The following is a 17,640-nucleotide window of genomic DNA, read 5'->3' as shown; positions in this document are numbered from 1 at the left end:
CACCAGGGGCTGGGAGGATCAATGAGATAATGTATGCAAGGTGCTTTGTGTAACCATAAAGGGCTGCAGAAATGGGAGTTATTTATTATTCTTATTCTCCCAAACTCAGATGAAAATGGGTCACCTTTACTTGAAATGAAAAGACTGTATATACAGTCCCCCCACTCCCCATCTTTCTCTTTTTTTACCAGAATATTTGTCCCCTATTTTTAGAGTTGTTTCTGTTTGATGAAATATCCTTCAGTGATTGTTCAAGCTGAACAATGAATAACACAGCCTGAGATATTGGCATTTCCCCCAGCAGTCCATGAAAATAACCTACAGCCCATGAATACCTGGAGGTGTGGAACAAGCTTCCTTCAGCCCTATCATGCTGAGATATTTTCGTCTTGTTGAAGAGAAAGAGAGGGGAAAGAGAAAGGGAACTGAGAGGAAGAGAAGGGGAGAAGGAGGTAAAGGGGGGAGAGAGAAAGGCCAGGAGGAGATAAAGAAAGGGAGAGACAGAGAGAGGGAGGGAGAGAGAGAGAGAGAGAGAGAGAGAGAGAGAGAGAGAGAGAAGAGAGAGAGAGAGAGAGAGGGAGGGAGGGAGAGAGAGAGAGAGAGGGAGGGAGGGAGGGAGAGAGAGAGAGAGAGAGAGAGAGAGGAGAGAGAGAGAGAGAGAGAGAGAGAGAGAGAGGGAGGGAGGGAGGAGGGAGGAGGGAGGGAGAGAGAAAGAGGGAGGGAGGGAGGAGAGAGAGAGGGAAAAAGGGAGGGAGGGAGAGAGGGAGGGAAGAGAGGGAGAGAGGGAGGGAGGGAGAGAGAGAAGGAGAGAGAGGGAGAGAGAGGGAGAGAGGGGGGGAGAGAGGGAGAGGGAGAGAGGGAGAGAGAGAAAGACGGGGAGAGGGAGAAAGAGAGAGGGAGAGAGGAGAGTGGTTGGGAGGGCGAGAGGGAATGAGCAGGGAGGGAGGGGGAAAAGCGAGAGAGAGCAAGAGAGCGAGCGAGTGAGCGAGAGAGAGAGAGAGAGAGAGAGAGAGAGAGAGAGAGAGAGAGAGAGAGAGAGAGAGAGAAACCGCATGAGGAGGGAGAGGAAAAGAGAGCGACAGAGGAGAGAGAACAGTGAGAGACCAGAGAAATTCCGACTCATCCAAAAGCGGTTTCCTAAAGAAGAAAGAGATTGCCAGGGTCAGAAGAAGTCGACCTGCAATGCTAATGATGTACGAGGGTTTCAGGGAGAAAAGGTCTGGAGGAGAAGCCACTGCAGCTCTTTAGGCTGGGGTTTTGAGCAAAGAACTGCAATGACGATCTGTGAACTAGTGTCACACTCTCCTCAGCCCAGGGAAAAAGGAATCCCAATTCCTTCCCAGAAATAGGCTCTTCTCTGCCTTTTGTGGGGTCCTCCAAAAGCCTGGCTCACCAGACTTCTCCTAACAATGCAAGAGAACCCATACTACCATAGTTTTCCAGCTCGAAGGACCTTGGAAGTCAAATGGCTAAGCCCCTCATTTTATAGGTGAGAAAAGTGAGGCCCAGGAAAGGGAAGTGACTTGCCCAAGCTAGCACAGGTACCAAAGAGCCAAGTTGAGAATTGAACTCAGGTCCTAGGGTTTTAAATCTGGTGCTCTTTCCTGGGTAGCACAACCAACTCCCTCATTTTACAGCGGAGGAATAAAAGGTCCAGAGGGGTTAAGTGACTTACCTGAGGTCTCACAGCTACAGGGCAACACGGTTGGGTTTGTAACCAAAGCCCGAGGCTCTGAATCCAATTTAAGTCCTTTGGTTTCCTGTGGGGCAGGTTATTAACTAACCCACGGAGAGGAGCTGCCTTGAGGTCCATGGGAAGGGCTTAGGGCAGACCAAGGTATGTAAAAAATGAGCTCCAAATGCAAACTTCCAAATCGTTTCTTGAATAAAAAGGGGCAAGGAGGAGGAACTGATCCCCTTTAGGCTGGGCAAAGCTAGCCATTCACAGCTGATCTGAAGAATAGCAGACCTCGGAGGCTGGCTGCCAGCTGTTAAGCAAAAGAAAAAGGTCTTTGGGGGATCCCAGAGCCAGTGCTGGGGATAGGGGAAACAGCTTGAGGGGGCTCCACCCTCCCAGAGGGGACCCTTGCGCAGAATAGAGACCAGAGACGGCTCCGATGCACACCCCACGGATGGCTGCTTGGCCCCCACGGAGCCCCACCTTCCCGAGATACCTTTGATACCCTAGGAAAGGGAAGGCTTCAGTTAGAGGCGGGAGGCAGTGATTCAGGGAAAACAGAGCCATTCTTTTCAGAGAATTAAGGGGGAACAATTTCTCGTTGGTCATCGAAAAGCCTCATTGCCTCTTTGGCCGAGCCACGCCCCGCCCCAAAACATCCCGGGCTAGATTTTTTCATTTAGCTATACATCTTCACCTTAGCAAATCTGCTTTAGTCAAAAAAAAAAAATTGACAATCCGTGCGTGTATATAGATGTGTGTGTATTTAAACAAATGTTTATTACGCCCTCTAGTGGCCAGAGCCTCCCACTTCTCTTCTAAGCAGGTAGATGAGGCTTTGGAGGGCACTTGGGAAATGGAGGAAATTCAGGCTATTGATCCAGAAATTGAGGAGAAGCAAATGGAAGAAATTCAATATTGCCATAAACCAGTGGACTTGCTCACTCGTTCCACAGCGGGGCTCTCCCGTCCCACAAGCCTTAGATCAGGGATTCTAAACTTGGGACTTCGTTTTATTTGTTTCTTTGAAGATTTTGATAAATGGATTTCTAAAACCTTGGTTTCCTGTGAAATGCAACATATTTTCTTCTATACATTTTATTTATCCATTTATCTATCTATCTATTTGTTTGTTTAGAATATTTTCCCATGGTTACATGATTCATGTTCTTTCCCTCCCCTCCTCTCTTCCCCCTCCTGTAGCCCACAATGCAATTCCACTAGGTTTTACTTGTTCTTCTATACATTTTAGAACAGTATTCTTTTTTAACTGAAAATGTTTATTTAATTAATTTAAAATATTTCTCCATAGTTACATGAATTATGTTCTTTCCTTCCCCTCCCCTCACCTGTCCCATAGCCGATGCACAATTCCCCTGGGTTTTACAGGGGTCATTCATCAAGACCTATTTCCATATTATTGATATTTGCACTAGGGTGATCATTTAGCATCTACATCCCCATCGACCCATGTGATCAATCACATTTTTTCTGTGTTTCTGCTCCCACAGTTCTTACTCTGGATATGGATAGCATCTTTCTCACTCAGTCCCTCAGAATTGTCCTGGGTCATTGCACATTGCTGCTAGTAGAGAAGTCCATTACATTTGATTGTGCCACAGTGTATCAGTCTCTGTATATAATGTAGAACAGTATTCTTAAGAAGTGGTGCATAGGCTTTATTGGATTACCAGAAGGGTCCAAGACACACACAAAAATGGTTCAGATTCCCTGCCTTGGAAGACTTTTCTGCTTGATTCCTGGGTCAAACCAAGGAAGGGTCTCTCTCTCTCTCTTCTTAGAATGGGCCTCAAGAGACATATCCCATGGAGAATTACAGGGGTATCTTGTCTCCCAGAATTCCCCACTGCCAGACTTCAGATAACATTCACAAGATGATTCTGCTTAGTTTCATAGCATTCCAGATTAAAGGAGACTCTGGGGACCCACCTAGATGGAAATAATTTCTGACCTTTTTCCTTCAAGGAAGAAGATGCCAGTGGCTTGTTGGGGCACCAATATGCTCAATGCCAGACTAGGGATTTCAAGGTGTCTTTCCCAGTGTCTACCTTAGGATCTCCATGGAAGAAGTCAGGCACTGACAGAATCAAAATCTTTAAGGGATAAGGACCCAATAAGCCTCAGACAATTAAGGAAGCCAATATTTCTGTTTCATCATGGTTGGCATTCAAACCTTCAAACCCACCCTTATCCTCAACCCCATTTCCCTATTTTCTCTGGGGAACAAGGACAGAAACAGACCGATCCTGATATGGGAAACTCCCACGGCAGTCCCTAAAGAACTCATTGTATTCCCAATGGAGCCATGACAAATTCAATGTTGTCCCCGCACTCCCTGATCCCCCTTGTTCCAAGCCCCAAATGACATAGCGGGAAATTCTGGTGCTTTTCCTCCCACAGGTCATTTTGAATGGAAAGATTAAAGGGTTCTGTGGTGGCTCCATCATCAATGAGAAGTGGATTGTAACTGCAGCCCACTGCATTGAACCTGGGGATGAAATTACTGTGGTTGCAGGTAAGTAAAATAGAGCTTTGGACCATTACTCATCAGATGCTGAAATTCACAGAAAGGGCTGTGAAGCACATCACACGACATCATAAGACAGGAATCATCTCATCTGTCCCAAAGCTGAATTCAAAAGCTCTTCCAAAGGGGAATGAACTCACCGTCCCTGGATATATTCATGTGGAAGCTGAATGCCCTCATGTGAGGACACTGAGGGGCTAGACAGGCCACTGAAAGCCTGAGGTCAGTGTTTCTGTTCCTCTGTATGAGCCCCAAGAGTTTGATGAAAAGGAAGTGCTATCTTCAAATTAGTGTTTGGCCTGAAAAAGAGAGACTGGTCCTCCCACCACTTGCCATTAAAATGGAAACAGAGTTGGTGCAGAAAACACCTGAGAAATTGTAGAGCCTGAGGGATGGAAGGTCCTTTTGAGATCATGTGGTCTCCTTCCTGCAAGAACACTTGGTTAGGATTTGAACCCTTGGAGCCCTTAACAAGGTCCATGGCATTGTGTGCTCTCTGGGAGCTAGTGGAGTTCTTTCTTTCAGAGAGAGGATGAGGGTAAATTGTTTTGAAGAGAAAAGGTGATATAAAGGAGTGCTGGAGTGGTCCATAAAAAGATTACTGATTTGAAAGCTGTAGGACCTGGGTTTGGATCCTGGATCTGTAATTTACTACCCATATGTCCTTGGGAAAGTCTCAATCTCTTAAAATCCCAGATCAACATCCATAAAATGAGGGGGATTTGGACCAAACAGACCCTAAGGTCCCTTCCAGTTTTAAATCTCTGAGCCTATATGTTGAGAGGCTTGGGTTAGAACCTTGAGTCTGTCCCCTCGTGAGCTAGGTGGCCTTGGAAAAGTCACATGCCCTCTCTGAGCCCCAATGTCCTCACCTGCAAAGGGAGAGTAATAATCCTTGCCCCACCACCCTCATATGGTCTTTGTGGGGAAGATGCTTCATAAGACTCAAGACTCTAGAGCAATGTAAATGATGAGGTGAAATTATGACTGCCCAAGGCTACCATGTTTTCTTCTTGCAGGCGAGCATAATATTGAGACTGAAGAAGGAACTGAGCAGACAAGACGTGTGATCCGAGCTATCCCTCACCACACCTACAATGCCACCATCAATAAGTATAGCAATGATATCGCCCTTCTGGAGCTGGATGAACCTTTGCAGCTAAACGAGTACGTGACCCCGATCTGCATTGCAGACAAGGAGTACACCAACATCTTCCTCAAGTTTGGAAAAGGCACCGTGAGTGGCTGGGGCAAGATCTACCACAGGGGCCGCTCGGCCACCGTCCTCCAGGTCCTCAATGTTCCCTTTGTGGACAGAGCCACATGTCTGCATTCCACCAAGGTCACCATCCTTAACAACATGTTCTGTGCTGGCTATCACCAGGGTGGCAAAGACGCCTGCCAAGGAGACAGCGGGGGGCCTCATACCACAGAAGTGGAAGGCACCAGCTTCCTCACTGGCATCATCAGCTGGGGAGAAGAATGCGCCTTGGAAAATAAGTATGGCATCTATACGAAGGTCTCCCGCTATGTCAACTGGATTAAAGAGAAAACAAAACGCACCTAAGCATACCAGCCTTGCTTCCTTTCCAGAATGTCCCTTGGTATTTTGGATTGAGAAAAAAGACAGGAATGGCTTTGGTACTAATGAATTTCCTATCAATTGTTGGGTACAAATAACATTATCTCACAATGCTGCTTTGGAACAGAGAGAATGGTGGGTAAAACTCAGACTACACTAGTCTGTATATACAAGAGGGGGAAAGAATCACTGAATAAATATTATGCTGTGACAATGTGATCAGTCCCAAAGGGCCAGCTCTTGCCAAAACTGTGAAGCAGACAAAGTTTGGCTTCCTCACCTCATTGGTCCCTAATCCCTCTTCCTGCCATGATCCCTGTGCCTCCTTAGGCTCTCTTCCCCCTTGGGTTTCCTTTCTCTTCTCAACACAACTTCCCTTTCTTTGTAGCTTCTTTCTTGGCTCTTCCCCTCACCCCACCAGATGACAAAACCCTGGGCCTGCTCTCCCTTATAGCACCCTTCCCTCTCCAGGTCCACTGCTTGGCCTTCCCCATTCCACTTTGTAGAAAGCATCTCCATACTCTTAAAGGCACATAGGTACAAGAAGCATGATCAATTCTGTAGTAAGTCATCTTTGAGTGTCTTCAAAAAGACCCAGATTCCTGAGAGGCAGCACAGGCTGGGAGCCTCGGCAGCCTGACCCTTTATTCCTGAGTAGATACTGTCAGCTCCCCTGATGCTTTCTCTAGTCCCTTTCCTCCATCCCAAGGGACTGAGCTGGTGGGGAGAGAGCAGTGAGCATCTAGCTCAGTTGCCACCCACTGATTTCTGCCTTGCCTCGGGCACATCCTAGCAGCTGTAATTTGGGTCCTGTCCCTACTTAGACAGAGACTCAGGGCAAGGGGATAAGGGAAGATGGAGAGACTGCCTCTAGGGAGTTAGGGGATACAGCTGAAATGCATCAGTTTGGATGGGGAGAACCCAGGATGGAGGCAAACTCTGGCCAACTGGGGCTGCCCAGCTCTCCCCTATGCCCATCTGCTCACACTTGGTAAATCTCTTTGGAAACAAACTATCACTCACAAAAAAAATATCATGGAAGCAAGATGGCAAAGCCTTCTCTGGGTGTTACCTCAGTGCCTTGGCATACCTAAAACCCCCAAGAAATGCTCATTGGCTGGAACTGGATGAGTTGAGAAGCCAAGCCAGAGATCCACGTGGGCTGCCCTATGGGCAGGGTAAACAAGGTATGGGACTGAAAAGGGAGAGCTAGATTCAAATCTTAATTCAGCCCTCAGCACATTTGACCCCTCTCCTCACTATACAATCTTTCTATCAAATCCAATTATGTGTGAGGTACTGTGCTGTGTGCAGGGGATGCTCACATTCTGCTGGGGCAGGACTTCTTAAAGTTTTGGGGGGTCATGGACCTCTTTAGCACTTTGATGAAGCCTCTGGACCCTTCCTCAGAACAATGGTCTTCAATAGTACTTCAAGGTTGGCAGCTATTAGCTCATCCTCACAACAAGCACCCTCAGAGGGAGGTTATTATCCCCATTTTACAGATGATGAAATTGAAGCAAACAGCAGTTAAGTGACTTGGCCAGGGTGACACAGCTAGGACGTATCTGAGATCACGTTGGCACTCAGGTCTTCCTAACTGCGAGTCCAACACTGTACTATCCACTCCGTCCCCTAAACTACCTACCCTAGGGGGAGATCTGGAAAATGTTACCCATGAAGCCAAAGATCTAGGTCTCCTGAAGCAGATAAGGAACTCTCCTCCTGTTGCTTCTGGCTAGGAACAGGGAAGAGACACTCTTGTCCCTCTTCCATGGTAGAAGTATGCTCATTCCAGATTTTAACTTTTCAATGGACCTCTAGAGTCTGGCCCAGAAGCAGCCCCATCAAGCCCTAAGGTCAGGCCCTTAGGATCTGGGATGCCTAGGGCCTGGCACCCACTGACTAGAGGACTGGACTTCATGTCAGGAAACCCTGGGTTCAGATTCTACCTCTCTGCCTCAATCTCCTCATCTGGAAGACAGGATGAAAAATATTGGTAGCACCTACTTCAAAGAGTTGCTGCAAAGCTCAAATGAGATCCATCATCAACTTTCATGCATTTAGGAAGCAGTAGCTCTTTCTTGGAGAGTAAGTGAGGAGTACTTGAGCCCCCATGACTCCAAGCCAGTCCCTTGTGGCCAGCCTTAGCTTCCTGTAGCCTGGCACAGTTTCCTCACATCTGTACAACCTCTAAGGCTCCCTCCCAGCTCAGATCTATGATCCTATCCCAGTTTAAGGGGACCCCCGGGACGACTGCTTGTGAGCTGTGCCCTTGTCATTTCCTACCTAGGGCACACACACCAGGATCATTAACGCTTTCCAAAGCACGGGAGCTACTTAACCCAAATGGGCTGAAACATGCTGCCATCGAATTGAAAGTGACAGATTAAAAGAGAATCCTTGCTGAGTTGAGAGAAGTACATGATTATCACGCAGACATTTCCCCATGCTGTTTAAGTAGGACTTTGGGGGTCATTCTTGGGAGATCAGCTGCTTAAGGTGCTGGAGAAAAGAGAGGACTATGTTCCTCCTCTATTTCTAAGCCAAGGCAAGCCGCCTCAGAGAATAGTCTCAGAAGGGTACCAAACCCATTTCTGAACACAGAATTCCAGAGGCCCAACAGGATCACAGCTACGATGCGTGCTTGTAGCCAGAAAGAGCCGTAGTCCAGCCCCCTCTCAGTTTACAGATCAGGAAATCGAGGCCCGGAGGAAAAAAGGATTGGGTAGCCAGTAAGTAGTAGAGCTACCACTCAAATTCTGGCCCTCATTACCTGTCAACTGTACTACTTCAATAACCTCCTACTTGGTTATCCTCCAATCCATTCCTGCAGAAATTGCTATATCTTATACATAGGTCTGACTAGGTCACTCCTTTGCTCAAAAAGCTTCAACGGTTCCCTTTAGTGGTATCCCTGTAGGACAGTGATGGCAAACCTTTTAGAGACGAAGTGCCTGGCCACACCCCTACTACCACCCCCCTACCACTGCATGCCATGCCTCTCCCCACCACCACATGCTGGGTATGCCCCCCTTACCCCACACAGGGGAGGGAGGAAGTGCTCCCATTGGGCTGCTGGGTAGAGGGGCAGGTGATGTGAAAAAATGTCATCAGGTACAATGGAGAGAGGGAGGAGAGGAGCTCCCCCAGAATCCCTCTGCCTTTCTAGTAACAAAATGGGAGGGGGGAGTGGGCAGGGAGGGTGGCCAAGTACCCACAGGGAGAGCTCTGTGTGCCATCTTTGGCACCTGTGCCATGGGTTCACCGTTCCTGCTCTAAGATAATAAAAACAAATTCCTCTATTTGGCTTTTAAAGACCATCACAATCTAGCAGGAGCCTGCTTTTCCAATCTGATTTCACATTATTCCCCTTTACACACTCTTCATTTCAGCCAAAATCTCCCACTCCATCTCCCACCTCTCTGCATTTGAGCAGGCTGTGCCTCATGTCTGAAATGTTCTCCCTTCATAACTCTGCCTCTTGGAATCTAGCTCCATTCAAAGTCTTTTTCTATCCGTCCTATTGTTTGTGTTATTCCTCCCCACCCCAACCACCAGTTACTTTGAATAGATTTTATATTTAACTACTTGTATCTGAGCTATTTCTCCTAAAGGCAAGGACAGCCCTCACTTTTGTCTTTGCATCCAGTGGTTAGCACAGTTCTAGGTGCATAATAGAATCACATCATCCTATTTCTATAAATGCCAAATCTAATAAAAAAAACTCATTTTACAGATGAGGAAACTGAGACCCAGATCACATTGCTACTAAGGGAAGAGGTAAAACTGAAATCCATCTCTTCTGCCTCCAAATTATTTTAGACACTTAATAAATGGCTGTTGGATTGAATTGAATAGTGCCAACATTTGAACCCAGGTCTTCTAATTCTTATCTATTCCAGTGTTCTCTTCAGGGTGGCATGTTTCCTTGAGCCTTAGTTTCTCTATCTATAAAACTCAGGACCTGGATTCTGTTGCTTATTCCCTACAAGACCTTAAATAAAGTCACTTTCCCTCCATAGGCCTCAGTTTCTTCTTCTATAAAATGAGGCAGTTAGAATAGATACCCTGTGAGACCCTTTTCAGCTCTAATGCTATAATCTTAGGATCTTTCTGGTCAATTATTTCAGTCTGACTCTCCATAACTCCATTTGGGGTTTTCTTGGCAAAGATACTGGAGTGGTTTGTCATTTCCTTACCTAGCTCATTTTATAGATGAGGAAACTGAGGCAAACGGGCTGAAATTACTTGTCTAGGGCCACTCAGCTAATATCTGAGGCCAGATTTGGACTCAGGGAGATGAGTCTTCCTGACTTTAGGCCTGGTACTCTAACCCCTGATGGTCACTAAGATCTCTTCCACCTCTAGGTCAGTGATCTTTCCAGGAATAAGTTGGAGGAGGTAAGGGGCCCTCTGTATTCTGCCCTCATCAGACCTCATTGAAATACCATATCAGGTTTGGACTGAATGGCCTTTGAAGTCCCTTCTAGGTCTAGATCTAGGATCCTACATGTGATCTTGGGCAAGTCACTTTCCCACTATCCCACTGAGCCACAGTTCCCAACTCTGTAAAATTCTGGGGCTTGACTCAAAGACTTCTAAGGTTCCTTTCAGCTTCTAGACTTAAGATAGTAAGATCTAAGTACAATGTGCCTAGAAACTGTGCTAGCTCCTGGGGATGCAAAGACATAAGTGAGGGCAGTCCTTACCATCAAGGAGTTTACATTCTACTTGGGAGAAACAACTTGGACCCAGATAGGTAAGTAGAAAATACATGCAAAGTAATTGGGGAGGTTGGGTGGCAGGGGGAGGGATGGAGAAAGGCTTTGAATGGAGCTAGATTCCAAGAGGCAGAGGTAAGGAGGGAGAACATTTCAGATATGAGACACAGCCTACTCAAATGCAGAGAGGTGGGAGATGGCATGAGGGATTTGGGAAACAGAAAGGAAACCATTTGGGCCCAAATGAGGTGTGTTAAGGGAACAGCGGGCAATCAATCTAGAAAGATAGGTCCACCTAGATGGTGAAGATCTTCAAAAAGTCATCTTACAAGTGACCAAGTCATTTTACCTCAGTTTCCCTTTTTGTCAAATGAGGAGTTTGGGTCTGATGGGCTCTAAAGGCCCTTCCAAGATCTATGGTTCTCTGATTTTTTTCCATGACTGGCTGGTAAGAGTGGGGCCCAGCTAGTAATACCCAGGAATCCATCCTCCCCACTCCTAGATGAGAGATGGGCATTGCCAGCTGAGGGCCATGGCCTGCCCCTTTGGAGCTAGGGCTGTCACAAAGAGGGAGGGCTGCTGGGGAATTCCCAGATGGGCTTCAGCCTGGAGTAATTCCGCAGCAATCACATTGAATCCAGTAGTCAGAGCTGACACCACCCCACAGGCCAACTTGCCTAATGGGCAGCAATCGGGAAATGAAGGAGCTTTTCCAGAATGAAGGCCTAATGCTGTCTTTGAGTATTAAGAAGCAAGGCCAAGAAGACCCACACACTCTGGAAGCTGCTAAACAAAGGGCCATTTTGACCCAATCTCAGTGTAGAGAGGGCTGGGGGAAAGGGGGAGAGGCTCCTCTTTCTTTTTTTTTCTTTGGGGGGGAGGAATAGAGAAGATTTTCTTGAGTCAATCTATGTGGACACAGTCCTGTCATCCCAAAATCATAAGCAACAACAGAAATCAAAGAAGAACAATAAAAGAGTATTGGATTTGATGTTAGAGGATCTGAACTCAAATCTCAGATGGTGTCCCGTATTACCTTCATGACCTTGGGCAAGTCACTTCCCATTCCTGGGTCTCAGTTTCCTCCTCTATAAAATGAGGAGTTGGAATTGGATGGCCTCTGAGTTTCTTTGCTAACTGGGTGGCCCAGAGATGAGAGCACTGGGCCGGGAGTCAGAGGCGTTTAATAAATATTTCTCGAATTAAGGAGCCAATAAGTGGTAGAAGTGCTGATCTCAGAAGATGTTCTCATTAGCCGCCTGTTATGTGTGCATTTGGTCCTTACAGCCCATTTCCCCATTAGGTTGCATTAACGAAAACAGGAGGCATCTCCCCTTTGGAAAATAAAGTTGCCTCTTCTGCTAATCAGAACACCTTCAGATCTCATATTGAAAGGGCAAGGGGGGAAGTAGCCTTGTTCAAATTCCAGCTCTGTAATTTATAAGTCATGTGGCCTGATGCAAGTCACTTGACTTTGCTCTGCCAGATGAGGGAGTTGCACCAGATGACCCCTGAGGAAGCTCCCAATTCCAAACCTATGGGCAAATGATGGAAACTCACGGGGTCTCGGCTTCTTCCTCTATAAAATGAGGTGATTGAACTAGATGTCCTGCCAACATCCCTTCCACTTCTAAATGTAGGGTCATCATCAATTCTTTTTTTTTAACCCTTACCTTCTGTCCTGGAATCAATACTGTGTCAGTAAGGACTGAGTAATGGGGTGAAGATGACTTACCCAGGGTCACACAGTTAGGAAATATCCGAGGCCAGATTTGAACTCAGGACCCCCATCTCTAGGCCTGGCTCTCAACCCACTGAACCACCCAGCTGCCCACCTCCGTCATCATCATCTCTTGCCAAGACCCCCGCCCCAGTAATGCTAAGGCAGGATTTTGACAATAACTCTGGAAGCATGCATAACAGAATATGCTCCTGGAAAACAAGGCCATGAGGAAAGCTAAATATTCTCCTTTCTTTCTTTCCATGTAGGTCTTGGTTACCATCAGCCACCAAGTCAGGCAAATAAACCTTGACACAAGAAAATAGAAATTTGTGACTGACAGAGATACTTCCTGGTCAAGTTGAGTACTGGTCACGTTGACCACATGTTGTGGTCACACTGGAGATTTTGAGTTGCCCACTGCATTACCTTCCTGGGCAGGTTCATACTCTTTCTCCTTGGTCTGGTAGCGGCTTTTTTTTTTCAGTAACTTACCTTTCTAGAGTCAGCTCGTGAATTCAGTGGTCGCCAAACATCTTTGGTTACACAACCCTATCAGTGAAAACATTTTAAGCACTCACCCCCAATATGCATATATTTGTTTATTTATAAGTTATACATATGTGCTGCTGTTCTAATAATTGGAACCAGTCTAAAACTTACACAAAAAATAGAACTTAAAAAACAAATATGGATGAAAGTTTAATCTTGGCGGTACTAGGGAGCTACAAGTGTTTATTGAGTAGGGGAGTGACACAATCAAACAGATACTTTAGACAAGTCATTTCAGCAGCTGAATGGAGGATAGATTGGAGTAGGGAGAGACAATGCAGGAAAACCATTAGGGAAGCTGTTGCAATGGTCCAGGTTATAGGTGATAAGGGTCTGAACTAGGGTGCTACTTTGTGAGTGGAGAGAAAAGGATGTATATGAGAGGAAGAGAAGACATGATTAGACAGGTGATGATCTATGTGGAATAGCTGAGAGAGAAGATTTGAGGATGGAAGCAAGAATGTGAACATGGGTGTCTAGGAGAAGGGTAGTATCTTCAGCAGTAACAGGAAGATTTTGAAGGAGAAAGTGGGGTAGAAAGAAAATGCAATGAGATCTTAGATGAAGATCACCACTCATCCAGGCCTGTTCATCTTGGGTGACTCACTCTATCCCACTCAAAATAAAAAGGGGGAAGATGGAACTCTTACTCATCAGTCATTGCCTCCAGAGCCTAGAGCCCAAATGCTCTGTTTCCCTGCTCCCATCACAAGGTGATCTGGGGAGGAGAAGTGGGTGGAGGAGGGGTGTTTTCCCATCAGTATCTACATAGTTGCTGCTATGGGTGCTCAGGTTTTGATTTGGCTAAAAATGTCCTGAGCAGCCAATACCTGGCTCAGAATCAGGAAGTCTGGGAGCTTAGACAGATGGAGGGGAGAAAACAGGGGAGTGTTGGGAGACAAAGGGAGGGTAGGATGTGATCCATCTTCCTACTCTCATTGATTGATCACATCTCATCCTCAGGGGGCAGGCCCTGATTGCCACCTTGAAGGCCACAGCATTAAGGCACTGCTTTTTTGAGAGGCCCAAAACACAGTGTAAAGGGGGGCGGAGACTGTGAGAGGGTGTGGAAGACCTGAGCTACTATTGTGGCTGTATGAGTGCAGGGGTGACATATATGAGAGATGTTAAGGTGGAGATGACCGAAATCTAGTGGTGGGTTGAGAGACATATCACAAAAAACCTACAGAAGAGAGAAGATCCCCAAAGAAAGATGGCCAGTCGTATCAAATGTGGTGCAGAAGTCACAAAGGCTGATGACTAGAAAAAGGCCATTAGTTTAAGCAATTAAGAGATCACTAGTAAATGTTGAGAGGGCAGTTTTAGTTAAATGATGAGGTTGGAAGCCAGATTGCAAAAGATTTAGAGGCAAATGAGACAAGAGAATGTGGAGAAACTGATTGTAGATGGCTTTCTCAAAGAGCTTGATCATGAAGGGAAGGAGACATATAAGATGAAAGCAATGAGGGATAGAACACTTGAGGGCTTTTTAAGGGTTGTAGGCAGTACAGAAAGAGCTAGTAGATTAAGGAGACATTAAAGATAAGAGAGAATGGGGATGGGGAGAAGCCATAGCTAGGTGGCTCAGTGGATTGAGATCCAGGCCTAGAGACAGGAGGTCCTGGATTCAAATCTGGACTCAGACATTTCCTAGCTGGGTGACCCTGGGCAAGTCACTTCACCCCCATTGTCTAGCCCTGACCACTCTTCTGCCCTGGAACCAGAACACAGTAGTGATTCTTAGACAGACAGACAGACAGACAGAGACAGAACTGAGGCAGTGGGGGGCAATTCTCCAGAGAAGTTGGGAGAAGATAGGGTCAAGGGTACACATAGAGGTTCTGGCAAGGAGAAGAGTGAGTTCTTCATAAGACACTGGAATGAAAGGGACAGGCAAGAAGATGTCTGAGTTATGTGAGATGAGGAAGGAGTTTTCAGTGAATGGTCTCACTTTCTTCCAGTGGATTTTTAACTTGGGCAAAATTCTCAGGTGAAATGGTGGAAGAGAGAAATTGGTGTGAGAGGCTCAAGGAGACACAAAAAGATTTGGAACAGCTGAAGTAGAGAGTGGGCTAGGAAATCAATTAAGGAGGAATAGAAGGTTTACCAAGGTGAGATTAGATGACAGAAATTTGTAATAAACCCAGTTATTAATTACAATTGTATGATTTCCTCCAGCTCCATTAAGCTGCAAGTGCATAGGAAGAAAGCAATTAGATGGGAGGGATAATCAAGGGTTGGAGTTTGGCAAGGAGTAATCAATCAGTAGTAGGACAGGCGAGCATGGGAATTGAGGATAGAAAATAGTATACAGGAAAATTTGTTCATCAGACAGTGCATCTAGTACAAGGCTGATTCCCAAGAAAAGACTGAAGGCAAAAAGAAATACAGGTGATGATGAATAAGATAAAGGGAATAAATTATTATGATAAGATGAGGGAATTTAGGATTTCATGGGTATGGAAGTGGCATACTTCTGAGTGTGACCATCTGTGTGTAGCTAAGATGTAGTTAAAAAGTAGGCCTTGGGAATTAAGATTAAGGAACTAATAAATTGGGCTGCTTGAGGGGCTATCTATCTATCTATCTATCCATCCATCCATCCATCCATCCATCCATCTATCCATCCATCTATCCATCTATCTATCTATCCATCCATCCATCTATCTATCCATCCATCTATCTATCTATCTATCTATCTATCTATCTATCTATCTATCTATCTGTCTGTCTGTCTATCTATCTATCTATCTATCTATCTATCTATCTATCTATCTATCCATCCATCCATCTATCTCCACTAGTATGAGAGTATGAAGGAAGAAATTGGGAAAGAAAGATTGTGAGCAGACATTGAACTCAATGAGGAAGAAAAAATAAGGTTCTGGGAATCAATCAAAGTCACCTGGATTTGAAGTGAGTGATAAGTTTATATGGCATGAACTTCAAAGGAGAAATTGCTTAGTGACTAAGAAAGGGTGACAATGGGAGCCCTACAAATTTCTGCTATCTAATTTCAATGAGGCCCTCCCCCCTAAACTTAACCCTTTGCTCTTCAGGGTTAAGTTGTAATGTTGTAATGACAACACTTAATCACAATCCCCACTGACAGTACCAAATCTTCTGGTCTCACACTATCTTCTATACGTTCACCATCTCAGCTGAAGTCCTTCACTTGTACTCTGCTGAGAAAATAAAGCTCATTCACGAGTTCTGTGTTCTCTCTTATTCTACAACTTTCAGCTCCTTGCCATTGCTCTGCTCCTCTCCACACACCCATACACAATCAATTCCAGAACCTTAATGATTCCACATTCAACATCTTTTGCTTGCATCTCCTCTCTACCCTGAATCAAGCCCTCATCACCTTTCATCTGGCCATCAGGAGGCATTAGCCTCCTCTTTGCTTTCCACTCACCTCCAAGTCACTCCCCGTTCCAACAATCCTTCACTAAACTGCTAACTTGGTATTCCTAAAGCCTGACCATGCCAGTCACTATCCTGCTCATAAAGCTCCAGTGGCTCCCTATTGATGCTAGAGTAAAATGGCAACTCCCTTCAGATATTCAATTTCTAGCCAAATTGGTACATTTTCTGTTCCCCATTCACTACATTCCATTTTCTATTTCCATGCCTTTTCTGGCTTGTCCTCTGTGTGAAAGGTACTTCATCCTTACTCCTATTAGAACCCCTAGTTTTCTTCCATCAAAGCTCAGTTAAAATGCTACCTCCTACCTGAAGACTTTACTGATTCAATTCCCTGACCCTGGAGCTGCCAGTGGGCCCCCCAATGCTTTTTATACATTCTCTAGCTACTTATAGGGGTGTGTATGATTCCCTCAGTAGACTGTGAACTCCTTGAAGGCAGGGACCATTTAATTTTGGGCTCTGCATCCCCTAGTATTGAGCCTAGCATGTAGTTGATGCTTAATAAATGTTTGGTGAATGAATAAATTTTGAACAATTGGCAGAAGGTTCACAGAAGCAAAGCTTGGCTTGAAGGAAGGAAATGATTAATCCTAACAATTAAAACTATCCCAAACAATAATGGGCTGCCTTGGGAGCTAGTGGGTGTCTCTTCTGTGAAGAACTTCAAAAGGAAGCTCACGTTAAGGTTGCTGGAGAAGGGATTCTTGTAGAGGGGTTAAGTTTGACTGTATACCTGCCCTCTGAGATTCTGTGCACTCAAGACATCTAAGATGTCTGCACCACAAAACCCATTAACTTGAGTTCAGTTCTCCCTCCCGCTTAGTCTAAAGGACCCATTCTACTGAGCTGCTTGACCACTGAAAGCTCCCTGGGCTAGTCTCTATAAATCAGGATTTTGGCTGTGCCAAGGAAGCACCAGGAATACTGAAGCCCACCAACACTATTCTTGTGCTTGCTAACTTACTCAGAGCCCAGGAAGTCTTGGCCATGGACCCAACTGCTTTCCTTGGATAAAGTGGGCCCCACCCAGAAGTGGTGCCTATCGTTGTTATACATAGGCAGACCAAAGGCAAGGATTTGTACCTCAGTATTTGAGCCATTCACTCCATGTAAACAAAGATTCAGTTGCTATCAACATTTTCTTAAGAGAATAATTCATAATGTTTAATCTAGAGCTGTGACTTCTTTCACAAAGGGAACTCCAGGGATGGAAACTCTCTCCACTGATATCAACAGGAAACATCTTTGATTTACAATTTTAGAGAATAGCCTGGGCAGTGAAAGGTGAGGTGCCAGAGGTGGGACTAGGACACAACTGTCTCTGGCTCCAAGGCTGGTCCCTCCTCTAAATCATATTGCCTCTCAGGAACAAATAGAATCATTAATCATGCCCATTACCACATAGAG

General features: G+C 45.6%; 1 protein-coding gene across 1 annotated transcript in view; it reads left to right on the top strand.

The window, feature by feature from the left end:
* F9 (coagulation factor IX) overlaps positions 1–6,027 on the top strand; it is a 46,715-nt gene extending 40,688 nt beyond the window's left edge. Inside the window, exons 7-8 of the mRNA XM_007507365.2 lie at positions 4,100–4,214; positions 5,246–6,027. Of these exons, the coding sequence (XP_007507427.1) occupies positions 4,100–4,214; positions 5,246–5,793 (663 nt within the window). The 3' untranslated portion in view covers positions 5,794–6,027. The remainder of the gene's footprint in view (positions 1–4,099; positions 4,215–5,245) is intronic.
* Positions 6,028–17,640: the final 11,613 nt, after the last annotated feature.

Source organism: Monodelphis domestica, chromosome X (genome assembly GCF_027887165.1).
Source record: "Monodelphis domestica isolate mMonDom1 chromosome X, mMonDom1.pri, whole genome shotgun sequence".
In the NCBI taxonomy this organism is placed as follows: domain Eukaryota; kingdom Metazoa; phylum Chordata; class Mammalia; order Didelphimorphia; family Didelphidae; genus Monodelphis; species Monodelphis domestica.
Note: the sequence above shows the minus strand (reverse complement) of the source record. Positions and strands in the feature narration are given on the sequence as shown.